This window comes from Schistocerca serialis, chromosome 2 (assembly GCF_023864345.2).
Source record: "Schistocerca serialis cubense isolate TAMUIC-IGC-003099 chromosome 2, iqSchSeri2.2, whole genome shotgun sequence".
Classification (NCBI taxonomy): Eukaryota; Metazoa; Arthropoda; class Insecta; order Orthoptera; family Acrididae; genus Schistocerca; species Schistocerca serialis.
In genome coordinates, this window is record NC_064639.1 from 52,707,069 (window position 1) to 52,726,429 (window position 19,361).

At 39.0% G+C, this 19,361-nt stretch overlaps 1 protein-coding gene across 1 annotated transcript in view; it reads left to right on the forward strand.

Moving 5' to 3' along the window:
* Window positions 1-19,361, forward strand: part of LOC126455722 (dynein axonemal heavy chain 3) — a 1,249,696-nt gene that overhangs the window by 1,100,265 nt on the left and 130,070 nt on the right. Inside the window, exon 63 of the mRNA XM_050091491.1 lies at window positions 5,859-6,016. Within this exon, the coding sequence (XP_049947448.1) occupies window positions 5,859-6,016 (158 nt within the window). The remainder of the gene's footprint in view (window positions 1-5,858; window positions 6,017-19,361) is intronic.

Here is a 19,361-nt window from a genome sequence, read left to right on the forward strand (position 1 = left end):
ATTCAAAGTGAGATTGATGCTCTGAAAGCAGAATTGACGTTACTAAAGCAAGAAAATATTGTATCGAAACGTGAAAAGTGTCGTGCATGTGAAAAAACTTAAAAAGTATTAGATGGACCTACTTCGGCAAATACGCAGAGTGACACAGCTGACAAACAGTCCTGAGACTGGTTTGATGCAGCTCTCCATGCTACTGTATCCCGTGCAAGCTTCTTCATCTCCCAGTACTTACTGCAACCTACATCCTTCAGAATCTGCGTAGTGTATTCATCTCTTGGACTCCCTCTACGATTTTTACCCTCCACGCTGCCCTCCAATGCTAAATTTGTGATCCCTTGATGCCTCAGAACATGTCCTACCAACCGGTCCCTTCTTCTTGTCAAGTTGTGCCACAAACTCCTCTTCTCCCCAATTCTATTCAATACCTCCTCGTTAGTTATGTGATCTACCCATCTAATCTTCAGCATTCTTCTGTAGCACCACATTTAGAAAGCTTCTATTCTCTTCTTGTCCAAACTATGTATCATCCATGTTTCACTTCCATACACGGGTACACTCCATACAAATACTTTCACAACCGACTTCCTGATACTTAAATCTATACTCGATGTTAACAAATTAGCATAGCAGAAATCCACAATGTGTTTTTATCCATGTGGAACAAATTTGCTTCAAAACAACAGTGAGGAAGAAATTGTAAACCACACAAGGAACCTCATCCAAATGGCCAGAAGACTCTACACAAATTCCAGAATAATAATAAGTGGCATTGTGTACAGAAAATTGGTGAGTGATAGCTATGTGCAGACAATAAACGGCAATATTAAAGAACAGTGCTATAAACTAGGAATCGTTTTCATTGATCCTAACAAATTTCTAAGTGCAAAGTGTCTTGCCAAAGATGGTCTACATTTGAATAGGTTGGGCTCAAAAATATTCAGTAAGATGTTCATATATACTTGCCAGATCATAAAAAATAAGGGAAACTTATGAGTAGTGATGGGGGTGAAAAAAGTTGTGTAGCATTAAGAAAGACAGAACCAAACCATTATCTGGCAAGAAATGTGCTAAAGCAAAGTGTGATAGTCAAAGTAGGTATGTTATCCACTGGAATATAAATGGCCTAAACACGGATGCTTCTAACAATAAAAGCTCCAAAATAGATGAATTGGAAATCATTCTGTGAGAATGTGCAAATATTAAAGTTGTTTGTTTAAATGAGCACTGGTTTACTAAGGACACAATTAAAATTCCAAACAGTATGGGGAACTTCAGATTATCAAGTAACTTTTGCGGAAGAGGCAAGTCACATGGAGGCTCATGTATACTTCTACACAGTGATATAAATTATGAGACCAGAAACTATTTTAATTATTTAAATGGAGAATGTGTGTTCGAGAGCTGTTGTGTAGAAATAGTGGACTCACTAGCAAATGTTATAATAATCTCATTATGCAGAATTCCATGGACATCAACAACAGAGCTATTCTTATCTAAGCTTCAAATTATGCTAGAAGACCTTTGTAGAGAAAAAAAGAAAAAAAGTTGTAATAGCTTCTAAGTTTAATATTGATATCACATGTGATAGTAGCCATGCTTCAAGATTCACTGACTTAGTAAGGAAATATGGTTTCAAATGGCATTTCTTTGAAATGTGCAATCAGCAACATGCATTGACAATGTTCTAACTAATTATGTATATGAAGATATGTATAAATTTTGTCTAGATCTAGGTATTTCAGATCATTGTGCATTGTTCATTGAGCTGCCACAGACAGACAGGAACATTTCACATATGAAAACCCATATGAGCAGGAACTTCAGCAAAGAAAACTTGCTAACATTTAGTGAGAAGCTAAGAGATAAAACATGGCCTTTTCATTATTGTAACTCAAGTGACAAAAACTTTGAGAAATTCGTAAATAGTTTTCTTGGGGACTTTAATGAAACATTTCCACCTAGACTCTGCAGCAGTAAAATAACAAATACAGTAAAGTGGATTACCCAGGGCAAAAAATTTCCAGTGTAAGGAAAAGGCAACTGCTCAGAGAACTAAAATATAATAAAAATACTGATTTGATTAAATATGGTAGACTCTATAAAACCATATTTAAAAGAGTTGTCAAGGCAGCAAAATAACTGGCAAATAACAGGCTAATTTTAAAGTGTACCTATAGCAACAAATGCTGCCATTAGTAATTGAAAAAAATGATAAAATTTCACACGTAAAAAAAAAAAAAAAAAAAAAAAAACTTCTTTATGTTTTCGAACTTCCACTGCTATGGGTATGAATTCTGAATCCTTCCTGGTCATGCTGACAAAGTTTTATGAATTTATTTGTTAAAGTATAGACAGAGGAAATTAAAATGTCCTGTGGTGCCTCTAGTGCTCCAAGTCGACCCGTTTGACGTCCTACCCACCTTAATGAATTCTTTGCAAATATGACAAAGTCTGATGTAGATGAATCAGATTATCACGGCAAAGTAAATCCCTTTGGCCTAGGTGAAAACTCTGAAAACTTTATGAAATTATCGAAAGTTTCTGTGGAGGATGTATAAAGTGCTATTCTTACATTAAGAAACAAAAAATCTGCTGGTTGAGATGGAATACCCACCAGAGTGGTACACAATAGAATGGCAAACCCACTAGCTCAGATAATAAATCAATGTTTTGAAGAGGGCTGTTTCCCAGAGGTACTGAAATATGCTGAAGTCGAACCACTCTTCAAAAAGGGTTCAAGAGAGATCATGGGAAATTATCATCCTAACTTGATTCTCCCAGTTCTATCTAAAATACCTGAAAAACTTGCTGTTGCACAAGTCCAAAACTTCATTGCAAAATATTCTGTCATTCTAAACTATCAGTTTGGTTTTCAGCAGGGGAAAGACACCATCAATGCAGTAAACAAGTAAACAGTTTCATTGAGAAATTAAGTACATCATTAGACAAGAGAAATAAGGTGGCAGGAATTTTCTGCAACCTCACAAAGGTGTTTGATTCCGTAAACCATGCATGGCTTGTTTACAAACTTGAAAAGTGTGGCATTAGCGGCAGTGCCCTACAATGGCTTAAATCCTACTTATCCAACAGAAAGCAAAGAGTTAATATTTCTTCAAATGGCACATATTATTTCTCTGACTGGAAACAAATATCTCAGGGTGTTCTACAAGGCTCCATATTAGGCCCAGTCTTATTTATCTTTTATGTTAATGACTTACCGTTAAATATCAGCTACCCATCTGTTCTGTTTGCAGATGATACTTCTGTCTTAGTTGAAGATCAGGACTCAGAAAAAATTCCCAAATCTGTGATCAGTACCCTCAGTACCTTAGAAACTTTGTTTCAGCTAAATGGGTTGAATCTTAAACATATCTAATACTCACGTGATGCAGTTCAAATCCAAACAGTCAAAATGTGAGCAGATTAATATTGTACACAACAACCAAGGTACCGGTATAGAAGAAGCTGTCTCACTCAAATTCTTAGGTTTAAACGTACTAAAAAATTTGAGCTGGCAGGCACACATTGAATACCAGGCAAACAAACTGAGCAGCTTTGCATTTGCAGTGCAAATATTATCAATTGCAACTTGCATCAACACACAAAAAGTAGCATATACAAGTTACTTCGAATCCATTGTTAGGTATGGTATTGTTTTTTTTGGGTAACTCGACAAACATAGTGCGGATAGTCAAAATACAGAAAAAAATCATACGAAATGTGTTCACTGCAAATCACAAAGAACCATCTCGACCATTATTTAGAAAACTTAAAATATTAACTCTGCTATCCTTATACATATATGAGATTATTATATTTTTGTACACCATAGATGAATTATTTGAGGGAAACCTTTTTGTCCATTCACGTGATACCAGAAAAAAAGAAAATTTTATGCTCCACACCCACCGCCTCAGACTGTATGCCAAGGGACCTCAATACATGGGAATGAAAATTTGTAATAAATTAAAAGGGAACAAGTTGATGTAGATGAATTTATGTTCACTTAAAAGAAAGCTGTATGAGCTACTGACACTGAAGTGTTATTACTCAGTGGATGAATTCATGTGGGACAAACTGGAAATTTGAGCTGGGTACAGTGTGTTAGACATTCCAAGAAATATCCTTATAGTGTTGTTATTTATTATAGTGCTATTATTTATTAATGTAAAAACCATTGTAATTTTTTTATAAATTTTTGACATGTCTCCTGCATGCAATCCAAATGGATTGTAAATGTACGTCATGAGATGAATAAAACACAATTTACTACCTTTGGCTACGCTGTGGAACAAGTCTGTTTTATAAATATAGCACACTTTCTCAGTGAATAACATAGTGCCTTTCTGATCATTTACAGGACTGTCCTAAGCTAATTTTTTCAGTCATTTCTACCTAACAATGTGCAGACTCTCAGTAAAGTTCCTAGGCCTTGTGTTTGATGAGAAACTTATTGAAGCACACTAAGACATGAGCACAGGGTTGTAACAAGTGTCTCCCTTGTTAATAGTGAGAACTAGGGTGTTTTTAAATTTGAACAAGTACAATAAATTTTGTGCACCACATTTTACTTTGAAACAAGCCTTCTGAGAATATTAAGATGAACATACAAATGTAATAGTTATTTACCTACTGTCCACTGAGTGTCTTTTGAACTTTTAGACTAATTTACAATATTTTATGCAGATCTCTGTACAGTCCCACAGGCTTTGGAACTGATGAGGTGCAGAAGACCTAATAATTTTCTCATCTGCTCATGTGCCAAAGTGCTCTTTAGACCATTAGCAAAAGTATCCACTAGACAAAGTGAAGGAACTTTCATTCTCCTTAATACTGGGCCACATCGGAATCTAAGGAAATAAGTTGACGTGGTAGCAAGGGGTGCTTGCATTGAAAATAGTGTACCATCCCATACTGTCCCTCTGGGTGCTACTACCTAGTTGAGGAGGAAGAGACTTATGTGTAAGAGGGAGAATGAATATCTGGAGGTAAAAAATAACAAACTAAGGCTGGTGAAACCAACAGCAGCAAACATCTCTTCAGTCTCATTAGTGGATTGATGGAAAGAAATGACATAAACATAATTGATACCAGGGCTTTGTCCTCTTATGCACAGGTGTCTCCTGTGGAAATAAACATATCTAACTAACAGTATCTTGTCTATAGCAGAGGAGACACTTCTTGTGGAAAATACTGCACCACTTAGTTAATGCACAATGTGACCTTTCCAAGTACATCTTCAGGTCTCTATATTTAAGATTTTTGGCTCACTGATCATTTTATGATCTGATATTAAAATGCGTCACTTTTATTAAAGTTGCAAACTATGTTTACTATGTTTTGTTGCAGTACAGTGAAAATTTGTATTACGTAAGCCATGTGCTAATGATTCCCACTATGACACTGAATAGTGTGCATTACATTCTACTTCTTTGATAATGACATTTGTGATATCTACACATAGAAAAAAATTTGATTCATGTTCAAGTTTAGTGCACAATATATCAAGGGAAGTAATGGATCAAAACAGGAGTCATTGCACCAAGAATGAGACTCTTAAGGACAGTTAATTTCCCACTACCTATAAACACATTATTGGAACTACTCTATAATTTTAATCTCGACTGACTGGTAGTCTGTTCACATCTCACATTCATCTTAGTACAGCATTTCCATTTTCCCATCCTGTTGTCAAAATTTTTGTCATGTTTTATCTTGATAATTTCTTTTCTGACTAGAAGGCAGATAATTCCACTATGACCTTATAAGGTATCCTGCTTTGCTTTTATTTGTGCATTTCATTTTATGCTATTCTTCTTTATGAAAGTTCAAATTTTGAAACCTTATTAATTTCTCAGATGTTTTTGAATGATTATAAAGAAGTACCATATGAAGCTCTTACATACCTCACAGGAGAATGTAACTATGGAGGTCGTGTAACAGATGACAAGGACCGAAGACTTCTGCTTTCTCTCCTTGCCATCTACTACAATAAAAGAGTTGTTGAGGAGCCAATGTAAGTGTTGTCTTTAATAACAAAACTATACGTATTTTTGCATTATTTTTCTCTCAAGTGCTTTCTTATTAATTTGGTATGAAATGCTATTTTCATATATTCCTTAATTGTATTGCTACATTACAATGTAACGATATATTTAAGAGTTTTCTGAGCCTGAAAGTGTTATATATCTATGATGTGTGTTCAAAAAGTAACAAGAATGTTTTAATTTTGTGGGCTTTATACATCTGTTTCTCAACTGTTTTATCTTGTTAGCACACACATTCTTTGATGTATGTTTGCATCATTTTGAGTATTTCAAAATGTTCAAATGTGTGTGAATTCCTAAGGGACCAAATTGCTGATGTAATCAGCCCCTAGGCTTACACACTACTTAAACTATCTTATGCTAAGAACAACGTACACACCCTTGCCTGAGGGAGGACTTGAATCTCCGGCAGGAGGGGTCGCACAATCAGTGACATGGCGCCTCTTAACTGCACGACCACTCCACGCAGCTTTGAGTATTTGACAGATGAAAAGTTTAAATGAGTTTTTGAGTGCTTGGTGAGCTTATACTTTCTAGAAAGTTGGATCAAGGAATTTGCATTAGTTTTACTTGATAAATGGAATAAAATGCAACGCCGCATTTAAAATGTTGATTGTGGTTTTTGACAAATCTATATGGACATTCAAATGAGCCCTGGTCACTCGTGTAAAGTAATGGTAATGATTTTATTAACTCAGGTAGATGTACACAGTACACATATTCAAAAATAGTCGCGAAACTGTTGGCACGTTTTCCCCATTGCTACACTAGCCGTCCCATTCCATCCTTGAAGAATCTAGTAGACTGCAGTTGGATCCAGACCTGGACCCAATCACTTAGTTCATCGTCCGTTGCAAATCGATGTCTGCAAGTAGCTTGTTTTAGAGGTCCAACTACATGAAAATCACACAGGGATAAGTCGGGACTGTACAGTGGATGTTCCAGCTTTCCCACTGAAACTGCTTCAATGTTGTCTTCACCACATTGGCTGTGTCTTGGTGGACATTACCATGCAGGAGGATAATGCCATTGGGCAACATGCCTCAGTGTTTTCGACTTGATGGCTCATCTAAGGTTCTCTAAGGTGGCTTGATAATGTTCCAGGAACTCGACAAGCATTGGGCCCTCGTGGTTAAAAAAATAAGGACATTATGAGCTTCTTCAAGGATGGAACTGACCAGCTAGTGTAGCAATGGGGAAATTGTGCCAACAGTAAGCAAACTGCCGTCTGATTCACATCTCCTATGCAGCATGCTACGTAAATTTAAGTATTAACTGTGTTTTTCTTACTTGTCACTTCTTTTTCCATGTGTTTTTGCTTTTAGGAAGCTTTAATTTTTCAGTACTATTAATAGTGTTCCATAGATTTCATGTTTGTTTTGAATACAGTCCAGAGGCAGTTAGTGCTTATTTTCATTGTTTCCAACGAGAAGTGTCTGGCAACCACAGTTTAGTCTGCTATCAGCCGCCTTTAGTGAATTAGCAGTCTCATTAAAAGTTGATTACTTAACTTTCTACAATAAACTGTTGATTTCTTAGGATGGATAGGATGTGTGACTACTGTGTACGGACACACGAGGAGCTGGCCACTGTTCGCAAACAGCTTAAACTGCTGATGGCCATGGTCAGCTATCTTCAGGCTTCTGCCTCAGAGTGTAGCGGCAGTGGGGAGTCTGGTGCGTCGCATGGTACACCCCAGGTGTTTCATGCTTTACCCACGGTCCCTGCTGTCGAGACATCTTCGCAGGTACTGGGCGCGGTTGGGTCACCCTCTCCCCAAAGGGAGTGGCGGGTTCAACGGCATTTGCATTGCACGAGGCGGAGGGTCAGTGTGGAGGCTGGCCATGTGGCATTGCCCGCTCTGCCTCTGAGTGGACATGTGGCCAATCTTTCAGCAAGGTCCGAGCAGGCACACGGCAGGAGGGGTTTAATAGTGATTGGCAGCTCCAATGTTAGGCAGATGATAGAGCCCCTTAGGGAAATAACAGAAAGGTCAGGGAAGAAGGCCAGTGTTCACTCTGTCTGCTTGCCGGGGGTCTCATCCAAGATGTGGAGGAGGCCCTGCCAGCGGCGATAGAGAGCATTGGGTGCACCCGACTGCAAATTGTTGCTCACGTTGGCACCAATGACTCCAGCCGTCTGGGTTCAGAGGTCATCCTCAGTTCATACAGGCAGTTGGTGGAGTTAGTGAAGGCAGAAAGCCTCACTTCTGGAGTGGAATCTGAGCTAACTATTTTTAGTGTTGTTCCCAGAACCGATTGCAGTCCTCTGGTTTGGAGGCGAGTGGAAGGCTTAAGCCAGAGGCTCAGACGATTCTGTGGAGATCTGAGGTGCAAATTTCTCGACCTCCGCAATCGGGTGGAGAAATGTATGGTCTCCCTGAAAAGGTCAGGCATGCACTACATGCAGGAAGCGCCTACATGGGTAGCAGAGTATGTGTGAAGTACACATGTGGGTTATTTTAGGTTAGAGAATTCCCTCCCTAGGCCCGACAAGACGCCTCCTGAGACGCGACAAGGTAGCAGTAGGCAAAACACAACATGGAATGACAATATTAATGTGGTAATAGTAAACTTCAGGAGCATCTATAGGAAGGTTCCAGAACTGCTCTCATTAGTAAACGGTCACAATGCCCACATAGTACTAGGGACGGAAAGTTGGCTGAAACCAGATGTAAACAGTAATGAAATTCTAAACTCAGATTGGAATGTATACCTCAAATACAGGCTGGACAGTGAAAGGGGACGCGATAAAAAGTGCAATAGTTGCGAAGGAAATTGACGGAGATCCGAAATGTGAAATAATTTGGGTGAAGGTCACAGTTAAAGCAGGCTCAAACATGGTAATTGGATGTCTTTATAGGCCTCCTGGCTCAGTGGCTGTTGCGGCAGAACACCTGAAGGAAAATTTGGAAAATATTTTGAGTAGATTTCCCGAGCATGTTATAGTTTTGGGTGGAGATTTTAATTTATCAGATATAGACTGGGAGACTCAGATGTTTATAACAGGTAGCGGGTCAAAGAATCCAGTGAAATTTTTTTAAGTGCTTTATCTGTAAACTACCTTGAGCAGTTAAACATAGAACCGAGTCATGTCAATAACATATTAAGACCTTCTGGTGACAAACAGACCCAAACTATTTGAAACAGTTAATGCAGAATAGGGAATCAGCAATCATGAAGGGGTTACAGCATCGGTGATTTCAGCCATAAATAGAAATATTAAAAAAGGGAGGAAGATTTTTCTGTTTAGCAAAAGTGACAAAAAGCAGATTTCAGAGTACTTTGACGGCTCATCACAAAAGTTTTATCTCAGGTATAGACAGTGTTGTGGATCAGTGGACAAAGTTCAAAACCATTGTACAATATGCATTAGATGAGGACGTGCCAAGCAAGATCGTAAGAGATGGAAAAGAGCCACCGTGGTACAACAACCGAGTTAGAAAACTGCTACAGAAGAAAAGGGAACTTCACAGCAAACATAAACATAGCCAAAGCCTTGCATACAAACGAAAGTTACACAAAGCAAAATGTAGTGTGAGGAGGGCTATGCGAGAGACGTTCAACAAATTTGAAAGTAAAGTTCTATGTACTGACTTGGCAGAAAATCCTAAGAAATTTTGGTCTTATGTCAAAGCGATAGGTGGATCAAAACAAAATGTTCAGATACTCTGTGACCAAAATGGTACTGAAACAGAGGATGACAGACTAAAGGCCGAAATACTAAATGTCGTTTTCCAAAGCTATTTCACAGAGGAAGACTGCACTGTAGTTCCTTCTCTAGATTGTCACACAGATGACAAAATGGTAGATATCAAAATAGATGACAGAGGGATAGAAAAACAATTAAAATCACTCAGAAGAGGAAAGCCGCTGGACCTGATGGGATACCAGCTCGATTTTACACAGAGTGCATGAAGGAACTTGCCCCCTCGTTGCAGAGGTGTACCGTAGGTCTCTAGAAAGCGTAGCGTTCCAAAAGATTGCAGAAGGGCACAGGTCATCCCCATTTTCAAGAAGGGACGTCAAACAGTTTTGCGGAACTATAGACCTATATCTCCAACATCGACCAGTTGTAGAATTTTCGAACATGTATTGTGTTCGAGTATAATGACATTTCTGCAGACTAGAAATCTACTCTGTAGGAATCAGCATGGGTTTTGAAAAAGACGATCATGTGAAACCCAGCTCATGCTATTCGTCCACGAGACTCAGAGAGCCATAGACACTGGTTCCCAGGTAGATGCCGTGTTTCTTGACTTCCACAAGGCGTTTGATAAAGTTCCCCACAGTTGTTTAATGAACAAAGTAAGAGCATATGGTCTATCAGACCAATTGTGTGATTCAATTGAAGAGTTCCTAGGTAACAGAGTGCATCATGTCATTCTCAAAAAAATGGTTCAAATGGCTCTGAGCACTATGGGACTTAACATCTATGGTCATCAGTCCCCTAGAACTTAGAACTACTTAAACCTAACTAACCTAAGGACATCACACACATCCATGCCCGAGGCAGGATTCGAACCTGTGACCGTAGCAGTCACGCGGCTCTGGACTGAGCGCCTAGAACCGCTAGACCACCGCGGCCGGCTGTCATTCTCAATGGAGAGAAGTCTTCCAAAGTAAGAGTGATTTCAGGAGTGCCGCGGGGAAGTGTCGTAGGACAGTTGCTATTCACAATATATATAAATGACCTTGTGGATGACATTGGAAGTTCACTGAGACTTTTTGCGGATGATGCTGTAGTATATCGAGAGGTTGTAACAATGGCAAATTGTACTGAAATGCAGGAAGGTCTGCAACGAATTGACACACGGTGAGCCGGCCAGTGTGGCCGTGCCGTTCTAGGCGCGTCAGTCTGGAACCGCGTGACGGCTATGGTCACAGGTTCGAATCCTGCATCGGGCATGGATGTGTGTGATGTCCTTAGGTTGGTTAGGTTTAAGTAGTTCTAAGTTCTAGGGGATTGATGACCATGGATGTTGAGTCCCATAGTGCTCAGAGCCATTTGAACCATTTTTTTTTTTTTTTTTTGAGAATGACATGATGCGCTCTGTTATCTAGGAACTCTTCAATTGTTCCTGCTTACTCGCCTGCAAATTTGGTAGTGGACGATAATTTGTGTGACCACCTTCTCTTTGGTGTGAAACCACATTGGTGCTCTGCAACATCAGACGGTGGACACACACGTCAGTCTCTCTCCAATAGATGGCGCCACCATACCTGCAGTTACGTGGTGCCACCTTACGTGTAAGACAAAGGTAGATGCACTGATCAGGTTTCATTTGAATGAACCTCATATTGTGAGTAAGACTAGAGCTTACAAGTGATAGAAATGTTCAGAAAAGGTCAAGAAGATGTTGAAGTTGATAATCGTCCTGGAAGCCCTAGCGCATCTGCAATTGGAACAAGTAAAGAAAGTGGTTCTGATAAATTGCAAAATCACCTTAAGTGAGGTTGCTGATGATGTTGGCATATCCTGTGACTCATGACAGGCAACTCTTTTCAGATGGTTTGGGCACAAAACATGCAGCAGGTACCAAAGTTATTGAAGTTCAACCAAAAACGGTGTCATGTAGACATCGCTCAGGAATTGCTGAATGAAGTCAACAATGAATCAGAACATCTAAAGAATGTTATAACAGGTGACAAAACATGGATGTATAGGTATGATGTCAAAACCGAGTCCCAATTGTCCCAACGGAAACTTCTTTGAAGAACCAGGACCAAAAAACGTTTGACATATTTGATCAAATGTGGAGGTTCTACTCTATTTTCTTTGATTACAATGTGAGAGGGCATCATGAGTTCCTCCCTTAAGGTTGTATGGGCAATAAGGAATATTACTTGCCTGTTTTGTACTGTTTGCGTTAGCAATCTGAAGAAAACAAACGGAATTGTGGCAAAATCACTCGTAGAAAGTACAGGGTGACACAGAAAAACGGGAACATTTCCACAATCCAATAAAACTGGAAGTGATTAAGGAAAGAAATTGCATTCATAGTAATTGAAACCTTACATCTTTGCCATTTATGAAACACTGATGGCATTTATCATTTTTAAAAAATTACGTCCTTTAGATGGCGCCCTCCCGTAAGAATCCATTCGTGAAATCTGCTGTTGAGATTCCTCATTGACTGCTGCAACATCTCAACTGGGATACTGTGAATTGCATCCCAAGTTCTCTGTTTTAACTCATGCAGCGTTCTTGGTCATGTCATGTAGACTTTTGCTCTTGAGGTAGCCCCACAAGAAAAAATCACAAATGGATCAATCTGGCAAACTAGGGGGCCAGGGAAATTTACTGAATCGTGAGAGCAGACGGTTGCCAAACAATTCTCACACATATGCCATTGATTGCCATGCAGTGTATGATGTCACTCCATCCTGTTGCAACCAGGCTTCTTGAACATTTGAAAAGTTGTTCAATGCAGGTGTAATGTAAGTTCGTAACATCTCCACATAACAATCAGCAGTCACAGTTATTGTGTTTCCCTGTTCATTTTCGCAAAAATACAGTCCGATAATCCCATGTGATGAAACACCACACCATACTGTCACTTTACTAGCATGTAAAGGGCACTCATGAATGTCATTAGGATTTGTGTTTGCCCAGTAGTGGTAGTTCTGTAACCTGTAAGATGAAAATGTACCTCATCTGACATCCACAACTTATTTAGAAATTCATCGTCATTGTTTATTTTTGTTATCATTTGTTGACAGAATCCTAATTGTAACTGGTAATCATTGCCCTTCAGTTGTTGCTCCATGTGCAGTTTGTATGGATGAAATTTTAAATCAAGATGAATAATTCTGCAAACACTCTCCCGGGACATTCCAACCAGTGCTGCTTGCTTCGAACTGAATGCCGTGGGCTCCATAAGGCAGTCTTGTGTATAACATCAATGTTTTGCTGGAGAATGCACACTTCTTGGTCATCCTGTTGGTTTCTTCTTGAGGGCAGATCAAGTCTCTTCAGAGTTATTAATCCAACATTTTAGTGTGTGTTTCAATGGTACGTCAACCTGATGTCCTAAATTATAAAAATGTTGAAACTCCCTCTGTGGCACTAACCAAACTATCTTTGTTTTTATAAAACATTTTTATCGCTAACGCACGCTGTTGTCCATTCCACTGATCCATGATTACTGAAATGGTGGACTGTCTACTCGCTAACTGTCACAAAACCCGCAGTGCTGCCACCTGTCCACGGCTGCCACTACTCATTTCAAACATTCCTGTTATTCTGTGTCACCCTGTTATTCTGTGTCACCCTGTACATCACAATAATGCTCCTGCTCATGTCTCAATGCCTGTTCATGATTTTTTGTCAAAAAACAAAACTGTTGTGGTGCTCACTTGCCATATTTGCTGGACATGTACCCCTGCGACCTCTTTCAATTGCCAAGGCTGAAGAGAACCATAAAGGCACATTGTTTTGGCACCATTGATGAGATAAAAATAGAATCTCTGAAGTTTCCGAACGGCAATGGCCTTTCCACAGTGTATTCACTGGCTCCCATGAGATCATCGAAGTTAAGTGCTGTTGGGCATGGTCGGCACTTGGATGGGTGACCATCCAGGCCGCCATACACTGTTGCCATTTTTCGGGGTGCACTCAGCCTCATGATGCCAATTGAGGAGCTACTCGACCGAATAGTAGCACCATCATAGCGACCGGGAGAGCGGTGTGCTGACCCCACGCCCCTCCTATCCACATACTCCACGGAGGATGACACAGTGGTTGGATGGTCTCGGTAGGCCACTTGTGGCCTGAAGACGGAGTGAGTGAAGTTTCCAAACACCATAATGAAAAGTGAGTTCCAGAAGTGCATTCAAGTTTGAAAAAAAAGTTGTAGTAAAGCTGAAGGAGGTTACTTTGAATGTGAAAGACTTGATGATGAATAAATAAAGATTCTTTAAGAAAAACAAAAATGCTCATTACTTTTTGATCACACCTCAAATTTAGGTTCAGTTATCAGTGAGTGGAATGAATTAACTTTGCTAGTAAATATAAATAATAGGAGACTGAAAAACTGTTTTTGAATTTCCTGGAAAGATGACTAAATATAACCCTCATGAAAGTGGTTCTGTTAAACTTTCAAATTGATCTGAATTATTATATTTAGTTGAGGGTTGTAAAAACAATTAAATAATTCAACAAAAGGCATCTTGTTGCACATAAGGTTAGTATGTGCTAGGGATCTCAGACACAAAGAAAAAGTATAATGGCACACAGTCCTGGTTGTGAAATCTCTCCCCCCATCCCCTTCCTAATGAAGTACCCACCATAAAAGGAAGTGACCTTGTAAAACCTGGTGCAATTTTAGCAGAAACCCATAAGGAAATGCAGTTCACAGACATTATTAATCTATCCTGTGTGCATTTTGTTGTTCTGTTTGTCAGATTAAAACTTATAAAGTAGGATGTGAATGAAAAAGCTACTGACAGTAGCTGGAACACGCAAATTTGTCAATGTTCACTATTACATATACTATAATGCACCATTCTTAGGTTAAGATAATTGTGTGGAAACATGGAGGATATGTCGCAGCTTGTGAAGGTGTTTGTAATCAGTTTCTTCCACAGAAGAAATCAAAATCTGCATATAATTTTTCTCAAAACTAGTACTTTTTACATGAAACCATTGACACAATTCCAGGACATATTGATCTTGTGGTACATTGAAGTACTTCTGTGTGTGTACTGCACCGTAGTAGTCATTTACAGTGCTCAAAGCAATGGTCGGTGCAGAGACTGTGCTACATGATTGTAAGAGATTGTGACATGTGGTTATCATATTGAAAATATCATTGACAGTGAAAGTAAGTACATGGAAATTTATTTTAATGTAAATTTGAATTTTTACTACTGCTTTTATAAATGGTTTCAAAATGAAAGTATGTACTCTCGTTAGAAATTTCTTGCATTTTCGGCACATTTTTTGCTCGTTAGTTAGGACTATAACTTGTTTTAGGTGTTATGACTTCATGGGAGTTTCGAGATGTGGGATTCAATCTAGGAAAAGTGCCTTCAAATATATCACAGGAAATGGGTGGTTGAAGACTGTATGTTCCAGTTGTCCTAAAGTGAAACCAGATGCTTAAAACAATTGGTAGTTTACTTTCTGTCAATTTATTGTATTTGTTGCTTACCATTATAATAAAGGTTAATTTTGTGAAAAATTTTAAAATTATATTCCAAAGTGAAACCACCACTTTAAAACAACTGGTTCTTTACTTTTTGCGAATTTCTTCTCATATTCATTGATTACTTTGATAATAAAGGTAAATTTTATAAAAATGTTGAAATAATATTGGTTTTTTTTGTATCAGTGGAACTTAAGGGCTAAAGTCTCCCGTTATCATTGTGAAATGTGATTTCCTATCATACACTGCCTGATAAAAAACGAAAGTGAAATGAAACTTCCTGGGTTGAGACACTATGTCCCCCTCCAAAACATTGGAAGAAAGGGACCTCATCCCAGATCACTGTCCTAACAACTGACAGTGGTCATCCAGGTTAGTTCAGATTCACAGTTTGTTGCTTAACACAATACAACTCATCCGTTACCAGTCTGAGCTTCAGGTGCGTGACACCGTTTGAAATGCAGCTGTTTGTGTCGTGTTATTGATGGCGTTCTACACGTGGGGCAGTAGTCTCGCTGCTGCTAATCTCCAACCATTGTGCGGGATGGCACAGAATGTTGCAGAGAGTCCATTATTTGTTTTCTGATGCCACACACAGATGTGAAGGGTTATGATGTGCTCGGTAAACAATATTGAAATCCTCTGTCACAGTTGCCGTACGTGGTCAAACCTTGACCACAGGTAGGCCTGTCCTCACTTTCCCGTGTAGTCCGACACTGTTTCATCAAATTACAGCAGAAATCTGGATATTGCACAATTTGACCAGCCATCCAAATGGAGACTCACAATCGGCCTCCTTTCACGCACTGTCAAGTGCTGATAATGCTGTCTTAGGTGATTATGCAGCATCTCTGTCTTTGGCAGTGATCTCCCAAAATCTGATGATGTTTGTGCCCCTCGTATACTTTACCGGTCTTGGTAACAACAATAATCAAACAACAGTAGTTCACTCTTTTGACAGTTCTACCTGTGACAGAAAATTGCAACGCTAATCATTTTCAAGCCACATGTGATGTGTACACATACACATCTGGCGATGTCTTCTGGGTGCTTCACTTTGTTTGTCTGGCGGTGTATATCAGTTTCCATAACTCTTTTTATGGGGCGTGTGCTTCATTATCAGAATCTGAGCATAATCGCTTGTAGACTTAAATCTGAGCATAATGGCTTGTAAACTTACATGATTTTCATAGAATGTATTTTGTTTGTATGTACCATATTTACTCGAATCTAAGCCGCAGTTTTTTTCCGTTTTTTGTAATCCAAAAAACCGCCTGCGGCTTAGAATCGAGTGCAAAGCAAGCGGAAGTTCTGAAAAATGTTGGTAGGTGCCGCCACAACTAACTTCTGCCGTCGAATATATGTAGCGCTACACAGGCATGCTTTGTAGGCACAAAGATAAATACTGGCGCCAAAACCTCTGCGTTAGTAAATAAATTAAAATAAAGGTGGAAGACTAGATTTTTTTCTCTGCCCCAAGTTTCGACCACTGCATATTCATACATTATCCAACGAAGTAAATACAAATTCCGTATTGTTCATCTTCGAATGTAGCAGAATTTCAATGTAGTACGAAAATCCGACTGGCAAGACTGTTTGGGATATTTGTCAATGTGGCAAACTCTATGTTCTGAATTTATTCCTACCTGTGAGAAGAGATGGTTGCTAATAGGAACCTGATGAAATGTGAATCACATGCAGTATTCTCTTCACCATAAGAATAATACGAATATAAACATTTTGCCATGTATTCTTTCGTGTTTGCTGCTATCTCATCCTGTATACCTCATAAACTACGAAACTAGAGTGAGACACCAGCAAATGCGGAAGAATATACATATTGTGTCATGTTTATATTCGTATTATTCTTATGCCCAATAGTGATACAGTCAGAAATGAAGCACGGCAACTGACTAGATTTTTAAATCTAAGATGACTCTAATTTCTGTGCAGAATTCGATGTACTAAGGAAGCGGCCGCAAAGATTTTCAAACGGAGAAAAATTTTCGCCAAACTCTCGTTCAGAACATGTTCTATCATACGCAGTCTATTATTTGGTTCTTGTTGATCATTATCAAAGAAAGCAGCTGTGTAAGTAACAACAAATAGCAGTCTATTGCAATTGTTTCGCTAATGAGATGATTCCTCTCTCTTTTTTTTTTCTTTTTAAATTTTAAGCAGTGGTAGCGCGCACAAAAGCAAGCCATGCCGCGAGCGGCGACAGGCCGTAAACATGAACTATCAGAATGCGACGAACAATGCATGACGCAGTACAGTAATGCATTTTCAGCTTAGAGTGATGTAAACACCTACAACAAAGAAAATGGCACTTATCAGATCAAAGCAAAATAAGCAATCGATTCAAACCAGGCAAAGCACGTGAAAAAGGAAGTGTACCCGTATAAATACGGACGGAGCGCCTGGCGCATAGCAATGGCTACCTGGTAAAGCTTAACTGCTAAGCTTACGACTCGAACCAAACTACTGTAGTGGTATCGTCATTCATTCGACCTAAATTGTGTCTCATATTACAATGGACCAACTTTGTTTCGATTTGGAGGTGCGGCCTAAAACTTTTCTCTCCCCTTGAATTTCGAGTCTCAAATTTCAGGTGCGGCTTAGATTCGAGAAATTTTTTTTTTCCTTTATTTCGTGTCTCATTTTTCAGGTGCGGCTTAGATTCGAGTGCGGCTTAGATTCGAGTGCGGCTTAGATTCGAGTAAATACAGTAAACCAAGACTTGCTAATCCAGTTGACATTCTTGCAGTATTTTTTTAGTTTTCTTATTTACAAAATTTCCTCAATGCACTATTCATGTGCTGTACAACAACATATGACTTTGGATTAATACCACCAGTTTATATGCTGTTCGGATGACAGCAGAAGCCCAAGTGTACATTAAGTACTATTATTTAATAGTCATTTAGCCTTTGTGTCATCTGTGAAGAGGGTGGAGGACCTGACTCCTCACATTCTTTGCTGTATGGTTTGGGAAGCAGTCTGTCAATATTTCTTCTTGATAAAGCAATCTGTCCATAATGTCACATTATGGGTACTAACAACTGCATTACAGAAATGTCTGGATTGGATCTAGAGGTATATCCTGATCAGTTCTCTCAGTTCTCATTGACATGTATTTATGGGGTACAGAATTAGTTCAATCACTTACAAAGTTCTGAGAACTATATGCATTACTATAATTGATGAACATAGGAGTAGTATATGTTGACACTGATTGAGAAAGAAGAGTGTCTGTGTAAACATTTTGCTGGTGCTTGAGCTACAAGATAAATGAGTGCTGGTCAGCTGCGTAATGTGAATTAATCCTTCATGTGGATGGTCTGTTACGTGCCTGCTACCATGTAGTTATGACATTCTGCGCTGTGAATCTCAGCCTGCAACAGTCATAGGTAAATTTACTTTGCTCAGAGTGTCATTACTTTATTTGTGTTAAGAGTAATCCACAGATGGACATCTCTTGTTGGTCTAATGCATAAATCCTTGTAGAAATGAAACTCTAAGGCGGAAATTAATCTAGATGAATAAATAAATGATAATATATAAAAACAAAGATGAGGTGACTTACCGAATGAAAGCGCTGGCAGGAAAACCCACTTCCTTTCGTCTTCCCCTCTCCTTCCCTCTTTCCTGATGAGGCAACAGTTTGTTGAGAAAGCTTGAATTTTGTGTGTATGTTTGTGTTTGTTTGTGTGTCTATCGACCTGCCAGCGCTTTCGTTCAGTAAGTCACCTCATCTTTGTTTTTATATATAATTTTTCCCACGTGGAATGTTTCCTTCTATTATATTGATATCAATAAATGATAATAATAATAATAATAATAAAAACATTTGCATTGTATGAGGGTTGGAACTTAAATAGTGGCAACTATTTATTCACAACCAATATGAAAGAGTTACATGTTTGCACCTGTTACTGTCCTTCAAAGTAGTCACCAGCATAGTGTAGAACCCATTGCCAGTGATGTGGAAGGTGTAGTATACCGTTAGCAGAGCCTGTTCAGTTGATGGTGCAAATGGAGTGGTCTACTGCCTGTTGAATCTCTGGAACAGTTCTGAAGCGAATGCCACGACGTGGTTCCTTCATCTTCAGAAACAAATCAAAGTCACAAGGACTTAAGTCTGGGAAGTATGGTGGATAGTACAG